The sequence below is a fragment of the Bombus affinis genome, chromosome 4, assembly GCF_024516045.1.
Source record: "Bombus affinis isolate iyBomAffi1 chromosome 4, iyBomAffi1.2, whole genome shotgun sequence".
Lineage (NCBI taxonomy): Eukaryota > Metazoa > Arthropoda > Insecta > Hymenoptera > Apidae > Bombus > Bombus affinis.
In genome coordinates, this window is record NC_066347.1 from 14843021 (window position 1) to 14861258 (window position 18238).

Sequence of the window (18238 nt, forward strand, 5' to 3'; positions counted from 1 at the left end):
CTGAACTATCCTGCACGTTATCAAGCTGTCTCTTTATCCTCTAGAAGGCCACGCGGTAAAATGTTGCAAATGCGTGCTATTCAACTCGGAAGATTAAATTTATATAAATTCTAATATAGAAAGTATTAAATACAAACAACGCATGTGAATATTACGTGCTCGTAATAAGAATTGTATTTGGAAACTTAAAGAAGAAATGTTTGGAAATTACATGAAAGATATGAGACTGAAAATGAAAATGTCGATGTATTTGACTGTAATTATATATAGAATACGCAGAATTATACGGAATAACGTTGACACCATCACGATCAAATAGGCTCGTAAAGTAACATTCATAAGCACTTACTAAGTTTGCTAGCAATTATAATATTTCGCAAATTATTATAAATAAATTTTAAACACGATAAAGAAATCATTTTTCGTAAACTATATACATCTACAGTAGTATCGTGGACGAAAGGCCTAAGAGATATCGGGCGAACTATAAACCGACGTGTTTGGTGGGGCCAAGACAAAAGGAAGAAAGACGTATTAACAGTCAGAGTGTTGAGAAGACAGATTGTGAGTTGAGAGAGTGTAAATCGAGAAGTCAGGGGGATAGTGGTGACGAGAATTGCAAATTAACTATCTAATTGTCTTAATTATAATACGTTATTGTGATTTGTTCACGTTAAGCAACCATCGTTTCCATTTTAATTAATCCATTTATTGTAAATAAACTAATTGTAGTAAAGATCCTACACTACTGCATACGCGTATGTAAGTAAAGCTAACGTACAGAATAAGACTGAATTGCTAAAACTTCTGAAACAATGAACCATGGACTACAATTTATCATCAAAGAAAATTCGCCAAGGGACGAACTTAGAATTTCAGTCACTTAAAAACGACTTAAATGCCCCAATTTAACGTAAATGCCGCAATTACAAACAGAAGACATTTATACGGAATGCAAATTCGGCTTACCACGAGGCGCAGTCGAGTTTAATTAATTGCTTGGCATCTTGCTTGTCGTTATTTTAATGCCCGACTTCTTAAACGTATAACGTTTAATAATTTGCATCCGTAAATTGAGTGAGCTGCCAACTGAATATTAGCCCAGCAAAAGTAATTAAAAGCTTGCAATTGGATCGCAAGGAGGTTAATAAGAATTCCTTGAACGAGATTCCCTCGAAAAGCGACGCGCAACTAAATCCCTTCGAGATCTTCCTTATTTCTGCATATATGCATATTGTTTCGAATACACAATAGGTTTCGCTGAAAATTTGCCTCCGTTCGAATATTTAATAGATCTGGATCTAATAAATTAATAAATCCTAATAAATTAAATACTCAAATCGCGCCTTAATCGTACAGATTTGTCTACGGTATCCTTGCAAAATTCTGAGCAATTTATGAAATAAAATGATTTTTAAATTGCAGCGAATGTTTTGATTAAAATTGATATGTATATAAACTATTTAATTCGTTCCTAGAAACTACGTCTGCGTGTTGTTCTACTTGTTATATTGGAATGTTCAGTTTATTAAACAATATATCTCCAACAGAGAGAGCGAAAAATGCGTTCGGCTGGCTATTCGTTCGCTTCTTCCCTTTTATGGGATTGGAAAGCATTTATCCGTCGTTGAAATTCATCCATGGAATACAACAGACAATATTTACAAAACGAAAAATGGGTCAGAAACTCATTGAAACCGCGATACAAAAGGGAACGCGTAGAAAACTGCACAAAATATTATTGCACGATAGAAAACAAACCGCGGGCCTGCTTTTTCCCTTATGCTAATAGTTTTTTTGTTTTTACAAAGGTTCGATCGATCATCCGTTGGAATATAAACGTTGAAAACTGTAACGACGTATTAATCTACGAGAGAATGATATTTTCATTTTTATAAAAATGTTAAATTGTAATGGTAAACTGATCGATCAAATAAGAGAGTACACTTGCTTTCTTAACTTTCGAAACTTGAGCCAGTTTTAATAACCGCGCTAACGTTGATTATTAACGAGGAAAAATATCGTACATCGTTGATGCATACCACTTCGTTTTCTTCAAATCAAACAGCCTGAAACGGATGAAACGAAAGAAAAAAAGAAACGTTATTCTATTGTAATAGGATCCAAAAAAAAAAAAACGAAATTTAATGGAATCAACCTCTAAATCTCTTGTCACACAATGCCTGACAGCCAACTTTTTATCCCGAAACAACCTTCTACCTACGTCGGGATTGTTTTTGTATCAGCTTCGCCTTATTCTTAGCCACTTTAATACGAGTCAAACCTTTGTACAAGAAATCCTGTATGAAATTGATGGATCGCAGATTGCTTAAAAATACCATCTAAAATTCAATCTCGATATCCAAAATGCAGAATGAATCGCGCTTACGCATTATCATATAAAATTCGTAATAGATTTCTAGAAGTTTGGGACTTCCAAAAAATCTCGAATAAATTGCAGATGCTACTCTAAATATACTCGCTCGTACTTGCAGTCTTCTGTATCGAGAACACGCTTGTTGTACCTGAGGCGAAATTCGAGGAATTAAATTACAAACACTTTGTCACAGTGGAGAATGTTTAATCGGTTTACCGAGGCGTCTCTTGATCAAAAAGTTCTGTAATTATCCGATTAAAAGTTAATAAAAACGAATCGATCTCTGCCAGATCGGTTTTAACCCTTGCGAGCGAAGAATTCAAGAGAAGAACGCTATTTCTATTTTCACAGTAGTTTTAAAATTCAATAGGTTGTCGATTAATGCCGTATCATCAAAATTTCCTTGCTACTTGGTTCTCAGACTATACGCGTGTTTTTCCACCCCTTTGAAATATTCAAAATATTCCTTATCATAATATTCAAATATTGCCCCTTAAGATAAAAAACTTTGTTATTCCACTTTCTACTATGTCGAATTAAACTATTCCTTTTCCAAAATATTCGTAACATTAATCTAAAAAAAGAAACTCACAACACTTCGTAAAGAAAAAATTGTCATAATTGCTGGTTAAATCGTTAAGCAGCGATAAAAAAGATCAGCGGATGATAATGTCCACGATCAATTATTATGTCATTACTCTCTCACTCGTCGTCATATTGAAGATTCCTCGAGTCCGATTACTAAATGCCTTGCCGCGTCTTCAACGTTCTCCCCCGTTTCTTCTCTGATCTTATCACCTTCCACTCTTTCGCGTCCCTCATCCTTCTTTCCTTCGCCATTCCAGCCGCCTCGTTTTCGTCCTCTTTCGCTCGCCTCCGCTCTTTCCGTGTCGCGATATTATTGGAAGCTAGGAGAAGCCGGAGAGAAAGGGCGATCGAACGGCACCGTTGGTATTCCTAAGGGTGGAGGAAGGACACCCGAGATAATGTCGTTTAAAGGCATAGGCCCGCTCCATTAAAATACCAGTCGTTCCCGGTAAATCTCATCGGCTCTTCATTTTCGAGACCGTGTACAAGAGTGGTCGAAGCGAGACCCGTCATGCTAACTAACTGTCCGGTTATCTGGAGTAAAATGCCCCCGAGGATGCTTGATCGAGGGTCACAGAAGCCCCCGATCGTCTATGAGAACGTTTCATCCCTTGTACGAAACGCGATGACGTCGACCACGAGGAAAATTCGATACCGTAAATAAGAGACCCTAGAGATCTGTCTGAAGCTTCATTTGGATTAGTCGAGTTATGTAAATTCAAACTACTGACAATTTTGTACGAATCTGATATTTCTCTCACACTTTTTATCACGTTGGAAACAATCATCCGTAGTTCATGCGTACATAGGTCTGCAGGGTATCATGTCCTGTCCTTGTTAAATATAATTAATTTTTTAGAATAAGGGTGTTCTCTTGTATTTCTTATCTTTTAAACTCTTTTCTCCGTTTTTCGGCCACTATTCGCGTTATGTTCCTTTAAATTTCAATTTTTTTCTAAGGTGCCCATTTCATTTCAAGGAATTTGCTTTTATTCGTTTTATCGTGTTATCTGAATCTTATAGACCTCTTCGAAATTTATAGAATATGAACGTTTTATCCTGTGTAAGTTATATGCTTCGTATTGAGTCTCGATGATTCGGGGTCTTAATCAGCAAACGTAATCAAGAAACTCTTTTTTTTTTTTTTTTTTTTTTAGCCATAAAACCTTGAGCTTCTGAGGTTAAATCCTGGCGATCCGTCCCTTAGCGGGATTAGAGCTTTATAGGCCTTGAGCTTTCATGAGCCCAGGTTTTTTAATTGTGACTTTTTAAGACCAAATACAAGCTGGATCTTCGAAGTTTTGATTAAAATTTATTTTCATTAAGGATGTTCACTTATATCAATTAAAAATGATTAGAAATATTAAAATAAACAAGTGAAGGGGTACAATATTCTCAGCTTTATTTTACATTGCCAAAAGTTTTGGATCTTAAATTTATGTTATTATGTTATTTAATATAATACCATATAATATGATATTATCGTGTTATTTATAAATAGCGATATTACTCAAGATCGTGTTCTTCGCATTTGCGTCTAAAGATATTCGTAAAAATCTTTGCACCGCTAGAATTCAATAAAGATTTCATAATAAAAGTTGCTTTTAAATTACTCTCTCTCTTAAATCTGCTTTTAAATTACAATTTAGATAATATTAACTACTAGAACGTAATATAAGCATAAAATACACATTCTTGTTTAAAAATGCTATCCCTTCTTCTGTCGCATTATTTTCAAATATCGGAAGAAAATACGATTCCGAGGCATACACTCACAATTTATATATCTTTCCTGTACTTCCTTTTTTTTTTTTTATGAACAGTGTAAAGATTAAACTCAAACAGGAAACAGAAAACGTAACCGATAGTAAACCGCACAAGCGCAACCGTGAATTTTTTCATTTTTCTCTTTTTTTCTTTTTTATTTCTATGAAAAAGTACAGCTTTAGTAGATAATATCGCGCGGAAAGCTGGAAACGCTCGTGGACGATGATCTTCTCAAATATTCGAGCTCCAGCGGAAACAGTGCTCGTGTACAGATGTGTGCAACAACGACATTCCTTAATCGCGTCGTTCTACTTCGATTGATAGAATTCTGCAACGCACGGCCCTTTCGCTAACCGAAAGGAACATTATTTCGGTCCGAGCTGACCAATTTCCCGTTCGTCGAACGTGTCGCGTCCCTGGACTAAATAGCTCGAGAAACTGGGTCCTATTAAATAACCCCGGGTCGATAATATAAGCGAGAGAGAAAGAAACGCTTGGGAATAAAACGAATTGCGAGAAAAAAGATTGTACAGCGCTTGGGAAAAAGAAATCGTCGAGCGAAAATTATGATTGACGAAGTAATAAGAAGCGGTTAGTTAACGGTTATTAAAAGATTATTTATTTGCATGAAATGAGTTCTAGGATAAACGATGATAAGATGCACGAGCGTTATTTTATCTTAGAAAATATATTCTTAATGAAAACGGTCGTGGAATACCTTTTATTCTTAATAGAGTTTCAATGCTTCGTGTGAATTGTGAATTTTAAATTACATACGTCTCTTTCCTTTTTTTTATTTTATTTCAGTAGAATTACTGGTATGTTAGCTGGTTACGTGTCGTATAAAGTATCAAGACGAACGGTGCCTATTCTTCAAAATATTTTATTTAACTTCTTCCTCTTTTAAAGCAATGCGACAACTAAAGTCGAAGGATATAAATATGCGATAAATACAGGAAATAAAAATAATACTCTGTAAAGACATAATAATATTAATGTGGTGGTAAGCAATATTTCTGGAACATTCAAGAAGACGACAAAAACGGATATTAACCCCGAATTAGATAAAAATACAATTTCTGTAGTAAGGTTGTCCGTACGACGAATTTTAATCGTAATATCGCTGTTCTATTAAGAAAACGAAAACTGTGACTAACGTTATTCCCCAATGGAAGTATACAAATTTTTCTATTCAATTCGATCAACAACTATTTGATAACTTTCTGGAGAAAACTATGTGTTTTCATAAAGATTTCGTTATTTGCACCCATTTACCCCCTGATTGAGGTTTTCACGGATATAATACGCTTTTATAAATTTCAAGACGTTCGTACAAACTCTTCGTGCATCGGAGAAATTATTCTCACTTATGGATAAATAAAATAGATTACTGGACACGTGGGCAGAAGGGAGGGGATACGGAATGAAATTCAGGTGGTAATCAGAGGAAATGTGAAAGGGACAAAGTGAGATAGATAGAAATAGAGGCGAGTTAAAGCGGGGGCAGAGCATATATCTCTCGAAAGTGAGAGACGTGAGAAAATTCAAGGGAGGGTTATCACTTTCGTACTCCGATGAATGCCCATAAATATTTCCCGATATTGGGAATAATGAAAGGCCACGCCACCATAGTTATGCAACTACGCCGATTAATGAAAGAATATTTTAATCATTGACCCTTAAAAATCTAAGAATAAACCGAATTTCTTGTTACCCATCCAGGTACTTTTTAATTTCTATGAATCAAAACTGGGAAGAAGGGCCGCGCGCAGTCAAATTGTAACGCAGTGATTATGATAAAATGATTTTGTTTAGCTGAGTTCAGATTAGACATTCGCATTAGAAATACCGGAGTTTTCCCTTTTTCGTTATTTTATTTTATTTTTTATTCGCACATTCTTTTTATACCTTGGAAACAATCGCTGAGAGACAATTTTCGATTACGTTGAACAAAACACAGAAGAATGTCACCTCGTGAAAGATCAAAGATTTGTGAATAATTATACTTGCTAGCGAATAACTTTTGTCAATTATATATAATTATACTACTGATGTTAAATACATTTGTTTGCAAAATATTGAGTAACATAATATTTCGTAAGACACGATAACTCTAAATAATTACGCGGTGATTAGAAAGATAATGGTAGCAAGTTTCACGAAACTCGACCTATACTTGAGAGAAGTGACATCCTATAGCCTGATTCGTGAAATTAATTTTTCAGGAACGATATAACAAATCGATCAGCGGAAGAAGAGTGCGTGCTCTGATCCTCTTCGTTACTCTTAATGCTTATTTTCACAGGGTTATTTTTAAAGTTAATGAAACGATGCCAGGTTGATCAATAACTTTACTGAAAGAAAGTAAGAGTTAAGGGCTCGTGAAGTGCACGCTTCAGTATCTGCTATATTTACTGGGACATCGTATTACGTACACGAGAACGAGTTAATGATTCGAATAAAAAAAAAAAGATACCGTTGGAAAATCGAAAGTCTCTCGCGGACAATAAGATGAGATCTTATTTCGCTTGTAATCACAACTAAATTACTTAATATATTTATTGAGAAATGCAAAAAAAGAAATACAACGTGATAGTTCCTTTAGACTTTTATCGAGCACTTTAAATCAGTTATTATGTTAACATGGTAAGAGGCATGAAATCTTTACAAAATTTTGCAGAAGCAATGATTAATATTCCAGGGCCAGTGACGCATTATTCGAATGAAGTCTGATGAAAAATGAATCTCGATAGCTAAAGATCTATCACTCCTTTGACAGCTGTTGTTATAGGTAGTCGAAGCGTGATAGAAATTTCTCAATTTCTTTTCGTTATTTTTTTTTTCAAGTGATTGCCTTTTAGAATTACGTAAATTTACGTAAGACCTTTATTATTGAGGTGGTAATATATTATATAACTATATTAAAATATATTAAACTATAACTATATTAAAATATAGTTATTTAATTAAAATATTGACGTAGCTATTGGAGGATTTCTATTTGCCGAAATTCCATTTTACCACGAACATAATGATATTCTAAGTCATTTACATTCGTCATAATTAGGCTGTAGGTTTTTATGCGAATTAATATTTTTATGAACACATTGTTCGCATTTTATGAACTTTTCCTCCTTTACGTTTCATACAAATGCACAAAAATTCACGGTCCAATTATAATCCTTCAATGTAGAATGATTTATTCTGGAAAATTAATACAATTCGGAGCTGAACCACTAACCATGAAAATGTGGAAAAAAACTCGTATAATGATTCATAACAGGCATACGTAAAATTTTACGATATACAGATAGCTATTATATTCAAATGTATTGTCTTTTACAATGCAGCATTCGATGAAAATTGAATCCTCGGTGAACGTGTTAAGCTGATGGGATTTTATTAAGTTGATTACCAACAATTTTTACGAAGTGAATACATGTTGCTATTGTAATACAGCACATGACACGATGAATTACGCGAAGTGTGCGTTCGATAGCCTGCTGGTTGACGATATTTCATTTATGGTCGCTGCTTTACAAACAATAAATTTCGTTATTGTATCTTTTTAATACAACCACAGGATATTTATAGTTCATCGAAGCAACTTTAATCGAAGTTTTCATTGTGCATTCTACTGATAAACGATATTTCTTAAGTTCAGATAATCATTTCTTTTTTTTTTTTTTTTTTTAATGAAACAATCATACTGTAAATTAATAATTTGCAGAATGTAATAATATTCGTTACTTATTTTCATTATACAAACTGTCGAAATTATTCTGTTTGGAGAATAAATAGCCATGAAGTAAATATTCGTTTATTTGCACCAAATATTTAGCAAGAAACTCGCGTAAAAGAGCACCAGAAAGAAAAACAACAATCTTATATAGTATCTTAAAATATTTAATTAGTTTTTAAACATTTGTACAAATTTGAATAATATTTTCCAAGCTGAAATTGTTCACTATAGAAAGTCACCGGAGAAACGGATAAAATTAATGAGCTTCCCCGTGTGAATTGAAAAGCATCAAAAGGTCTGAATCCCGATTTGTTTCTCGCAGGGCAATGCTCCATTTATTTTATTGCTGCTTTTCAACGCCGTTAATGGAACGGATAAGCTCGAAAGCCATATACATAACCTTTCCCAACTCCTATTAAAACCTTGAAAAATTGCAGCTTTCCATTTCCTCTCCACTTTGTTTTGCTATAAATACAAATCTGGTTGCACGTCATTGTTTTATTGGGCAATACAATCTATAGTAATAGGAAATGACAGATTAAGGTTTCAGATTTATCGAATAATCATACCATTCAAGTTTTTAAATACCAATATGTAACCTGTTTGCTGTATACTTTACAAAAATATTTATTTGTTTTATTTGTTTTATTGTAGTTGCTGTACTTTCTTTTTTTTTTTTTTTATCTTTTAGAAAAATATTACAAATTATATCCCTCTTGGTGTTTCACTTGAATATAATCAAAAGAGTTAAAATAATTTCAATATCAAAATAGGAATTACAAGGGATTAAGAATATAACTTTTCTTTTCATTACGCGTAGAAAACCCTTTTATATGAACTGCTCTTCTAGGGATTACATCAACTCGAATTTTCCCTACGATTTTTACTTAACTTTACATTTACTTAATTCTTCCATTAAACTACTAAGATCCTTTAAAGATTTTAGATCGCTACTTATCATATCATGATCACCCTTAAATCGTTAACACGTCTACACAGCTAGCTGGTCCTTAAAGCACGTTTTCGCTTCTTACCGAGCAGGAAGATGACGCACAGCTACTCTCACAGCGTTCGTAAGATATTAAGAATTTAAAATATATCATCGATTAACATACATCGTCGGCTATCACCTTCTACGTCTTAACAATTACAATTGCACAAAAAGCACTTTTACATTTTGTCGTAAAGACTTCGAATTTCCGGCTGTGTTTCTTCCATATTAATTTCCGCGAGGGAAGAACAATGGAAACGTGCATAAATAACGTCGTATCATTTCTCTCGACAATTTTTCTTTTTTTATTTCCTTCTTCTCTTTTTTCTTTTTTTTTTTTTTTTTTTTAGAACTTTTTATTCTGGACTGTTAACAGTCACAAACAAGTCTTAATTATCCGTCGGCGTTTCAAGCATGAAGTTCTCCATTCGTCGTGCAATTTACGAAATGGAGGCGGGCTGTCCTTTCACGGGCGTTCTTTCACGAAAAATTCGTGAGTCCACTGCCTGACGGTAATTGCAGCGCGATTATAGAGTCGGTTTGAACGTTTTCTTTTCCTGTCTCGCTGGCCTGTTTCCCATGACGGGATCTTTCCCCTCGCATCGATTGTTTAGAACGTGAAATTACGCCGGAGAATTTAATCCATTAGCGAGTTACTTGGATCCAGCACTTTCTTGGAATACATTCGTGCCCTAAGTGGTTCGTTTTATCTTCCCTCTCGTAATCGCGTTCGTTACTTCCGCCCGGGGAAGGGATTTATCTTGTTCCAGTTAAAAGCGACCGGCTAATTTTAAATCGCACCGATCGTTCTGCCTTGGTGGAATGAAGTTTTCTATTAGTTGGTTTATTACCGGAAGAAGTCTGTGGAATTCTTTTACGCGTTCGGTGGCCAAGAAATTGCCTCGATCGACGAAGAAAAAAGGAAAGAAAGGAAAGAAAAGTGGAAAGAGAGTAGAACGAGAGTACTAGGTTTTCTATTTGTCGTAAAATATGTTCTCGATCGAGGAGCTAATAACAGGAACGAATTTCCTTCAACGAAGCAAACGAATACACTTTCTACCATCTCCAAGTTTTGTCCGCTACATTTCGATTTTTTTTTAACAAAATATTCGCTATTTCAATTCGAATTAACCACTCTTTAATAATCTCTACTCTTTGATAAACGTATTTTTGATGGGATGTATTTTTAACGTGTACGGGTATTTATTAATGATTCGCTGAAAATTATACGTCGCAGTTGAAACTGGGTAAACCGATTTAGAATTTGCACATTGGACGATGTATTCCATGCTGGTCAATATTTACCAGAGTACACATTAATCTCATCCATATTAGCATCGATAAATATCTGCTTTTTTTCGCGATGTACACGAACTGACGAAAGGAAAGTCGGTAAATGTTTATTAAAAATATATCTCATAATCAAAGCCTCTGATAAATAAATCGGAAATATCGCGAACTTTTTCCTGTCATCCCTGCAATTCCTTTTATATTTCTTGTTGCGAATGTCTAGCTTTAATGCTGACGACGTGGCCTAGAATAATTAATTATCCGAAAAACCAGGTATTATTCCGAAAAATAACGTTCTACGTTTAATGTCCCAGATCGTGTCCAGAAATTAATTAAATTAGTTTTTTAATCATTTTTAATAATATTTTTAAATTAAAATTTTTAATAATAAAGTAAATAATATGGAACCGTATTATACTGTACCGTACGAAACAGAATTAACATTGGTCGACATTACACTGCTTTCTCCTAGGAAATTTCAAAAATACGTAGAAATAAAAAAGTAAAGAAGAGAAGAAATAGTTAACGATGAGCAACAAGTAACCGTATGATTTTTTAATGCCTATCATCTTCGATGAAACCATGCAATTTCACAAAAGTATTTTTATATTAAAACAAGTTCGATCTTCTATCACACCATCTCGTTGCAAAATTCATGAACGCTGAACTCGAAGGGAATAAACAGCGAGCCGTAATGCGTTCAAGACGAATCAAACGAAGCTGAAAGCTTCGGAACGACCACTTCAAACTCCAAACTAAATCCCAGCAAAACCAACCACGATAACATCGAAATTTCATTTCCATGTAATTGCTGGTCCTTCGATGTTTTTGGAGTCGACCGATCGCAGATATATTCAATGCACGAGCTCCGTTTATTTCTTCGCCGACAAAATGCATTGATTTCTCTCACGGACAGAGGCAGAAAGTTGGGTCACTATAGCGAAAGATAAGCACGGTTTCTTGATACTCGATGATATCAGATCGGATCAAGTTCACTGTCATCGTCTTGCTTGCCACGCTATCGCGAGAATTCGCGTTCCGATCCTTTATTAGGGAATTTAAAGTCGATAGAACGTTCGTGCTCCCTCCACGTGAGCCGCATAAAAGATTTCGCGAAGTTTCAAGAAAATTCCTCCAACAGTTTTACTCTCCTGCGGATTATACTTTCGATAAGGGGAATTTTGGATAAACTTTCGTTTGTTCAGAGAAGTTGCTATCGAAGATATCGAACGACAGTACGTACGGTTTACTTGCGGCGATTCACGGGAAATATTCGAACATTTGTAAACGCGTTTTACGAATATATTACGTTTTAAAATTTCATTGGCAGCCTAATGATTATTAATGATCATATTGGTAAAGTTTGAAACCAATCTGAAAATGCATATACATACGTATAAGCTGCAAGCAGCGTATTTTATGCAAATACAGATATTTCGCAGAGATCATAGAAATAGTTAAACGGTCGATTATCCGTTATATTACAATTGAAAAACAATTTTTGAAGCAGATTAATATTTTCGAAGATTTATAAAACTTGTGACTTCGATGATACTTATGATGCAGCTGCGAGTAATTAATTAAAACAAACATGCGTAAAAGAGAAAGGTATTAAAAAAGCAACCTGCATGTTTTAAGATAAAATCAATTATATAAAAATGTATACGATATTTTCACGCCACTTTTCAAACAAACATAAAACAAAAAGAACAAAAAAAGATACGAAATGGGACAGATCAAATGGATAAAAGAAGAGATGAAAACGAACGATTAGTCAAATTCTGTCAATGGGGTAGCTTCTGACGAAAGGGGAAATGACAACGATGCTAATAAAGATACGTCACTTTCCCAATCTCTGTGGTGACAGACCGAATAATTCACAATTCGCGTTCAATGCGTCGCGTCGTTGCGTTTGACGATGACAGAGATACGTCTTTCGATTCGTTCGAAGCTTCGTTGGATGTGCAGAGCTCTCGTTGTCACGTTTGTTATCGCGTAAAATCTTGTTCGTTGTTCGTCGTGTCGTAGACGTTAATCGAATCGATTGTGCTAATCTTGCCAAGGAATCAGCAACAACTCGATGCTAATGAACGCGATGGTAAATGCTTCCTGTAACGTAGATTAGGGTGCGCGTTGCATAGTTAGAAGAGGATAGCGGAGTTGATCGGTGGCGTAACTCGCGGTAAATTAACCCCCACGCCATTCGGCTAAATATTGAATTACGTGAGATTCCGTTGATATGCAAAGGAAGATTAATAATTTATAAATTCAGCGCAAAATCAAAAAAGATTGGCGATTCGTAGACCAGATTTTTATATAAGCTAACTCTAAATAAATATCTCTTTTTACGTTTATCTTAGTTTCTGTAAGTGTCCTGATATTTATAAACGGTAATGTATATGTAATTATGGGCTGAAGCTGCAGATCTCATGACATAGGTTTTATTAATTTTCCCTTCGATGTTTCACTTACTCAGACATTTTCGCTATATAAAGCGGAAGCATACGTATAAAAATAAAAGTAATGGTAGATTTTATTCACGCTAGTGATCGTAATCGTTGACATTAACGAATTACTAGGTGATTATTGACGAGCGAATATGCTAATAGTCTATTTCGCTAATTGTATTCGTTATCTGTAATTAGTAATTCGTATTATTCTTATTGTTGTTAATTTCGATGATTCATTTTTATGAAAATTAATGAAAAAACGTGATACAAAAATAATTGTATTTTTTATGGTAACTTGACGAATGAACTTCAATTTCATGCCTATAATATTTGGTAAACACCAACTTGATAAAACTACACGTAATTTTACTTTATAAAAAATAAAAATTCTATCCTACATAATTCTGGAAATCCTTTCATAAATTAATCGCAAACATCCAAGCTGCAGGTACTGTAACTTGTATTCTATACTCTTTAAACAACAAACTGTGAACGTGCAAAAAAATAGAACAAACGAGAATTAAAACATTTTATCGATTTCGTTGCAACATTCTATTTTTATACAACATTTTAAAGGGCGTTATCTTTTCTCTTTTGTCTCTCCTCGTTCAATTGCTCCAGCTCTCTATATCTCTTTCTCGTCACGATATTCCGTGTACGTTAAACTTGTATTTGAACCTAAATAAAGATAGCTTCTCGGGTAAATTTATTTCAGAGAAGCTCGCGTAACATTTTTCTTCCCTTGTAGTTCTTGATACGCTACTGTTGCATTTCGTTTGTTAAACTATTTATTCTATCAAATAGCTAAAAGTAAAATTGTAAATTCACGTTGCCACGTAGTTATTCAAAAGGTAAATAACGACGAAGCCAAGAATCACGGACAAGAGCTGCAAAACGCCGGCGGATCGTCGCAGATTTTTGTGCCATCTCGCCCTCTCTCTTGGCAAGATTTCGCTAACCGTTACGTACAACAACGTTCCACCTGCTAAACCTTGAAGAATCGGTACAGCTACGTTTGTCCACTTATTCTGCATCTACACAAATCATTACGCAAATTACTGTTTTCTATTCCTACGATTTAACCTTCTTGCGTTCATTTTTCAATCAACTAAATCATTTTAATTAGAATTAGTCCTTTTCAGAAATTAGAACGATTAAACTTAAATTATTAATATTATTTAAGAATTAAAATTGATTAAACTCTTAGCTCCTAAATCATTTTTTCGATTTTTTTTAAATATTTAGATATACGACGAGGAAATATAATTTATATGAAATTGGATTAAACATAGATCGAAGAACCATATTGACTGTAAATTAGAACCAAGTTAAACAGTCGTAAATTTCTTACTCACTTTGAACGTTAACATTCCGACTCCTATACCAACTGCAGACCCAGCGGAGAATACAAAGATTGCTATTACGAGCCTAAAAAGAGTGCTATTAGCTCCGGCTAATTCTAATCCTAAACAGAATCCAACGACGAACTTATGGGAAGCTACTGCTCCGACTAACAAAAATACCTGTAATCAAAGATTATACAAAAATTATATTCCCCATAAATGCATAGATATCCTCAATTTATCGCCACATCGTGTCGTCCATATCACGTTTACGCTATTTGGAAGCATTACACACTTCGGACGTAGCCTTTTGCAGGCCAACCGCCAGTCCTTCGAGGACAGCATGGACCGTGAGCGCCAATAAAAGTCCCATGATGTTGGTATTGGAATCTGAGCACGGCTCTGAATGATTGCCATGGCATAAAAACGTCCCTTCGTTGTTATAATGACGTGGCGCGGTCGGTGTATATTGTACCGCTCCGTAACCTTCGCGTTCCCAGTTGCTGTTCATTCCGTTTCCGTCTAGACTCGTCTGATAAGACGTATTAAAGTCGGCATTGGGGACCCCTCTGACAGTCCGCGTGCCCGTGTTATAGCTCACTTGATGCGAGTGACTCCGGCATCGCTCCCTGTAAATCCACAAGTCCATTTTCACAATTGACTTTCACTTTACGTACGAATGGCCGGTTCATCAGTCGACTTTGATGCAACTGGCACAAATGAAATTTCGATTGATCCCAGCTGGTAATTCGATCTATCATTGCTAGAAAAGATATTTCGTTTATACTATGCAGACTATGGCCACGGTATTCTCAGCCACGTTTATATTCATTTTACCGTAATTATATCTTGTAACATCTATCTTGGACATTGTTTAATTAAATTCCTAGTTAAGTAATATTTGGAACATTAATATCTCCCCAAGATGAATTTTAAAGCGGCGAGCCAATCTGTCGACGTAAATCAGTTTAGTCTTCGTGCAAACGATTCTTATATCAAGCTTGGAAAAAAACAGACGGTATCAGTAATGAAAGATAATCTCGTGTTAATATCTTTTAATTGTATTGCATTTGATTAGCACCGTATCAAAGTAATTCAATTGATCTCATCAAATACAAAAAGAAAGTATATATACGTATTTTGATGGAAAATTCGTATTTATTTTATTGTAATTTATTTAATTATGAAAAAAAGCAAAATTGCTGTTTATGATATATATATATATATATAGATATAGATATAAAATTGGTATGGATCATTTTTTACATTTTTGTAATATACATATATATATCATAAGATATATATATATATAATATATCAATTTTAAACCCATTTCGATTTATCGACATATATATACCCAACGTATCGCAATGATGATCAAATGATAAATCAATCTTTCTGATTTAATGTTCAATCTTCGTATTAACGTTCGATTTTCCGCATACAAAGATTTTTCACACCAAAGCGACCAATAATATTAAAATAACAAAAGAATTACACAGTTATCAGAAGACAAGCGCAAGAACGTATCATTTCTACTTCTCGCCACTTTCCTGCTCCTCTTCCATTATCAGTTATTTACAAAGACACGGAATATATTGTTAGACGATCTAGGATTAAACATAGGATTATCTACTATTGGCTGACTCATTCAAACTGCAGACGAAATAATCAACTAGTTAGATACAAAAGTTAAATGTAAGTTGCCATTCTAGAAATAGAAATCTTATAAACCGGTTAAAATAAACTGCAATTATTCTGCAACAGATAAAATTGCTAAAATATGAAACGTCACTGTTGACAAGTATATTGAAACCTTAATTTTTGGGAAAGAACCAAAGTTAAGTAGATGAGACAGAAGATAGTTTGTAAGGTAGCAGATAACATATGTTATCTATTAATTGATAAACTTTCGTAAACTTGATTAAGAAACTCTTCACGTTATTTAACGTAGAATTATATACGATGTTATATATGTACTAATATATTAATATTTATCGATGTAAATATATACATACTATATCAATATACTGCTATAGGTATATGTATATGTACTCTAGAAAAGTAAAATCAAAATTAATTTTCTGAATAACAAGAAACAAGCATATAAAAAGAAATGACACGTAAAATCTTTAATTTGTGGTCTATTACTCTGTGTATCGGTCTATTGTCTATTAATTTTTACATTCTAAATGACATGTCAGCAACTTGAAATAGTGCTTGTAAATATAATTCGTCGTTACAGCACTATAACTAAATATAAAAAATTCCATTCCGATATGAAAGTGCCATTAATCATCGTATCGCTATAGAATACTCCAATAGAATATTACAGAATCCTTTTCTTGAACAAGTAATCTTTGTTTATCACGATATATTAAACAGAATCGTGCATATACTTATATACGTACGCCTGGTTTCCATTATTCCAGTTCGAGTTTTCGTAACGATGTTCCTGCGGAACATGCTGGTCTTCACTGCCCCAAAAATAATGGACACATTCGTCTATAAGATACAGGAGAAGAAATCCGCATGAAAAAAGTAGTTCTGCGTGTTTAGACATAGATTCCCGTGTTTCCGGTAACATGTGCAGAATAGAAGTTGCGAACAGAACGCCACCACCAAAACACAGTGTGCAAGAGAGAAGGAGCTTCTGTTGAAGATATCTCACGCGTGAAACAAAACACACCGGTGCAACACCAACGACAAAGCTGCCAACGCCGATGATGATCATCGACGCGAGCTTCGCCTGGACCACGGTGACCATCATTTTCCAGACGATGCACGGAATATGTTCACTGCTGACTGACACTGGCAGCAACACTCATCAAAACGATTGACGCTAATCTGGCAAGCGTGATAAGGTCAACCGACTCGAGAGATACGAACGCGATCACGAGTTCCTCTCTCTCGAAAATTGATTATCGGGAAAATTCGATGGTTCTCGCGTCTGAAAATGGGCATCGTATCGAGACCCGTGACTTCGTTATTATCTGTCACTAACTACCGTGGTATACCGTGGTATCGAGATTCAGTAACGGCCGTCAATGATAAATGACACAGCATAGAGAACGCGTAAAGTAACACTGGCCGGAAGCGATCCATAGGTGGAGACGGCAGCGATCGCAGTTTTATTTGATATTGATAACCTGCGATATATTCTTACATTCTTTATTTAACTACTCAGAATAGTTTCTTTAAATAGCGAAAGTATAAAAATACACTCTTCAATAAGTATATAATTATGTTATTTTAACACAAATGTATATTTATAAAATGAGAAGTATTTTTAAACGTTATTTTGTAAACTTGTAAATGTACGACATAAATACTATTTCTATATAAGATTATGATATAACTACCTTGTATAATGTGTATATATATACTTATATTTATAGTTTTTTATTACTAAATTAAGACTAATTAAGATAAATACTTTCGATTTTTATGCTATTATATTACATATTTTTCTGTATCCTCATAATACTAAATATATTTGCAAAGATATTTTCCTTTGCACGTTAATATTTTAAAATAAGTACAATTTATTATTTAATCAATTTTCGACGACCCATTAGAAAGGATTATAAACATTTATTTGATTATATAAATACTAAAGATGTGATTAATAGTATTACATAACAATTAATTAATTTTTCAAAAGTTTTTGATACAAAAAAGTACTGAAAA

The 18238-nt window shown here is 34.3% G+C and overlaps 1 protein-coding gene across 1 annotated transcript; it reads right to left on the bottom strand.

The window, feature by feature from the left end:
* Positions 1-9759: 9759 nt before the first annotated feature.
* Positions 9760-17635, bottom strand: LOC126915915 (zinc transporter ZIP3). Its single transcript, XM_050721064.1, has 4 exons — positions 16960-17635; positions 14844-15177; positions 14561-14728; positions 9760-14239 (listed from the first exon to the last, which is right to left on the bottom strand). The coding sequence occupies exons 1-4, from the start codon at positions 17316-17318 to the stop codon at positions 14030-14032; spliced, it is 1071 nt and encodes a 356-aa protein (XP_050577021.1). The 5' UTR covers positions 17319-17635; the 3' UTR covers positions 9760-14029.
* Positions 17636-18238: the final 603 nt, after the last annotated feature.

Coding starts and splice junctions, on each gene's coding strand:
- LOC126915915 (XM_050721064.1), bottom strand. CDS start 17,318: ATGATGGTCACCGTGGTCCAGGCGAAGCTCGCGTCGATGATCATCATC. Junction 14,729..14,843: donor TGCAAAAGGCTACGTCCGAA/GTGTGTAATGCT, acceptor CTTTGATTACAG/GTATTTTTGTTAGTCGGAGC. Junction 14,240..14,560: donor TCGGAATGTTAACGTTCAAA/GTGAGTAAGAAA, acceptor TGATTTGTGTAG/ATGCAGAATAAGTGGACAAA.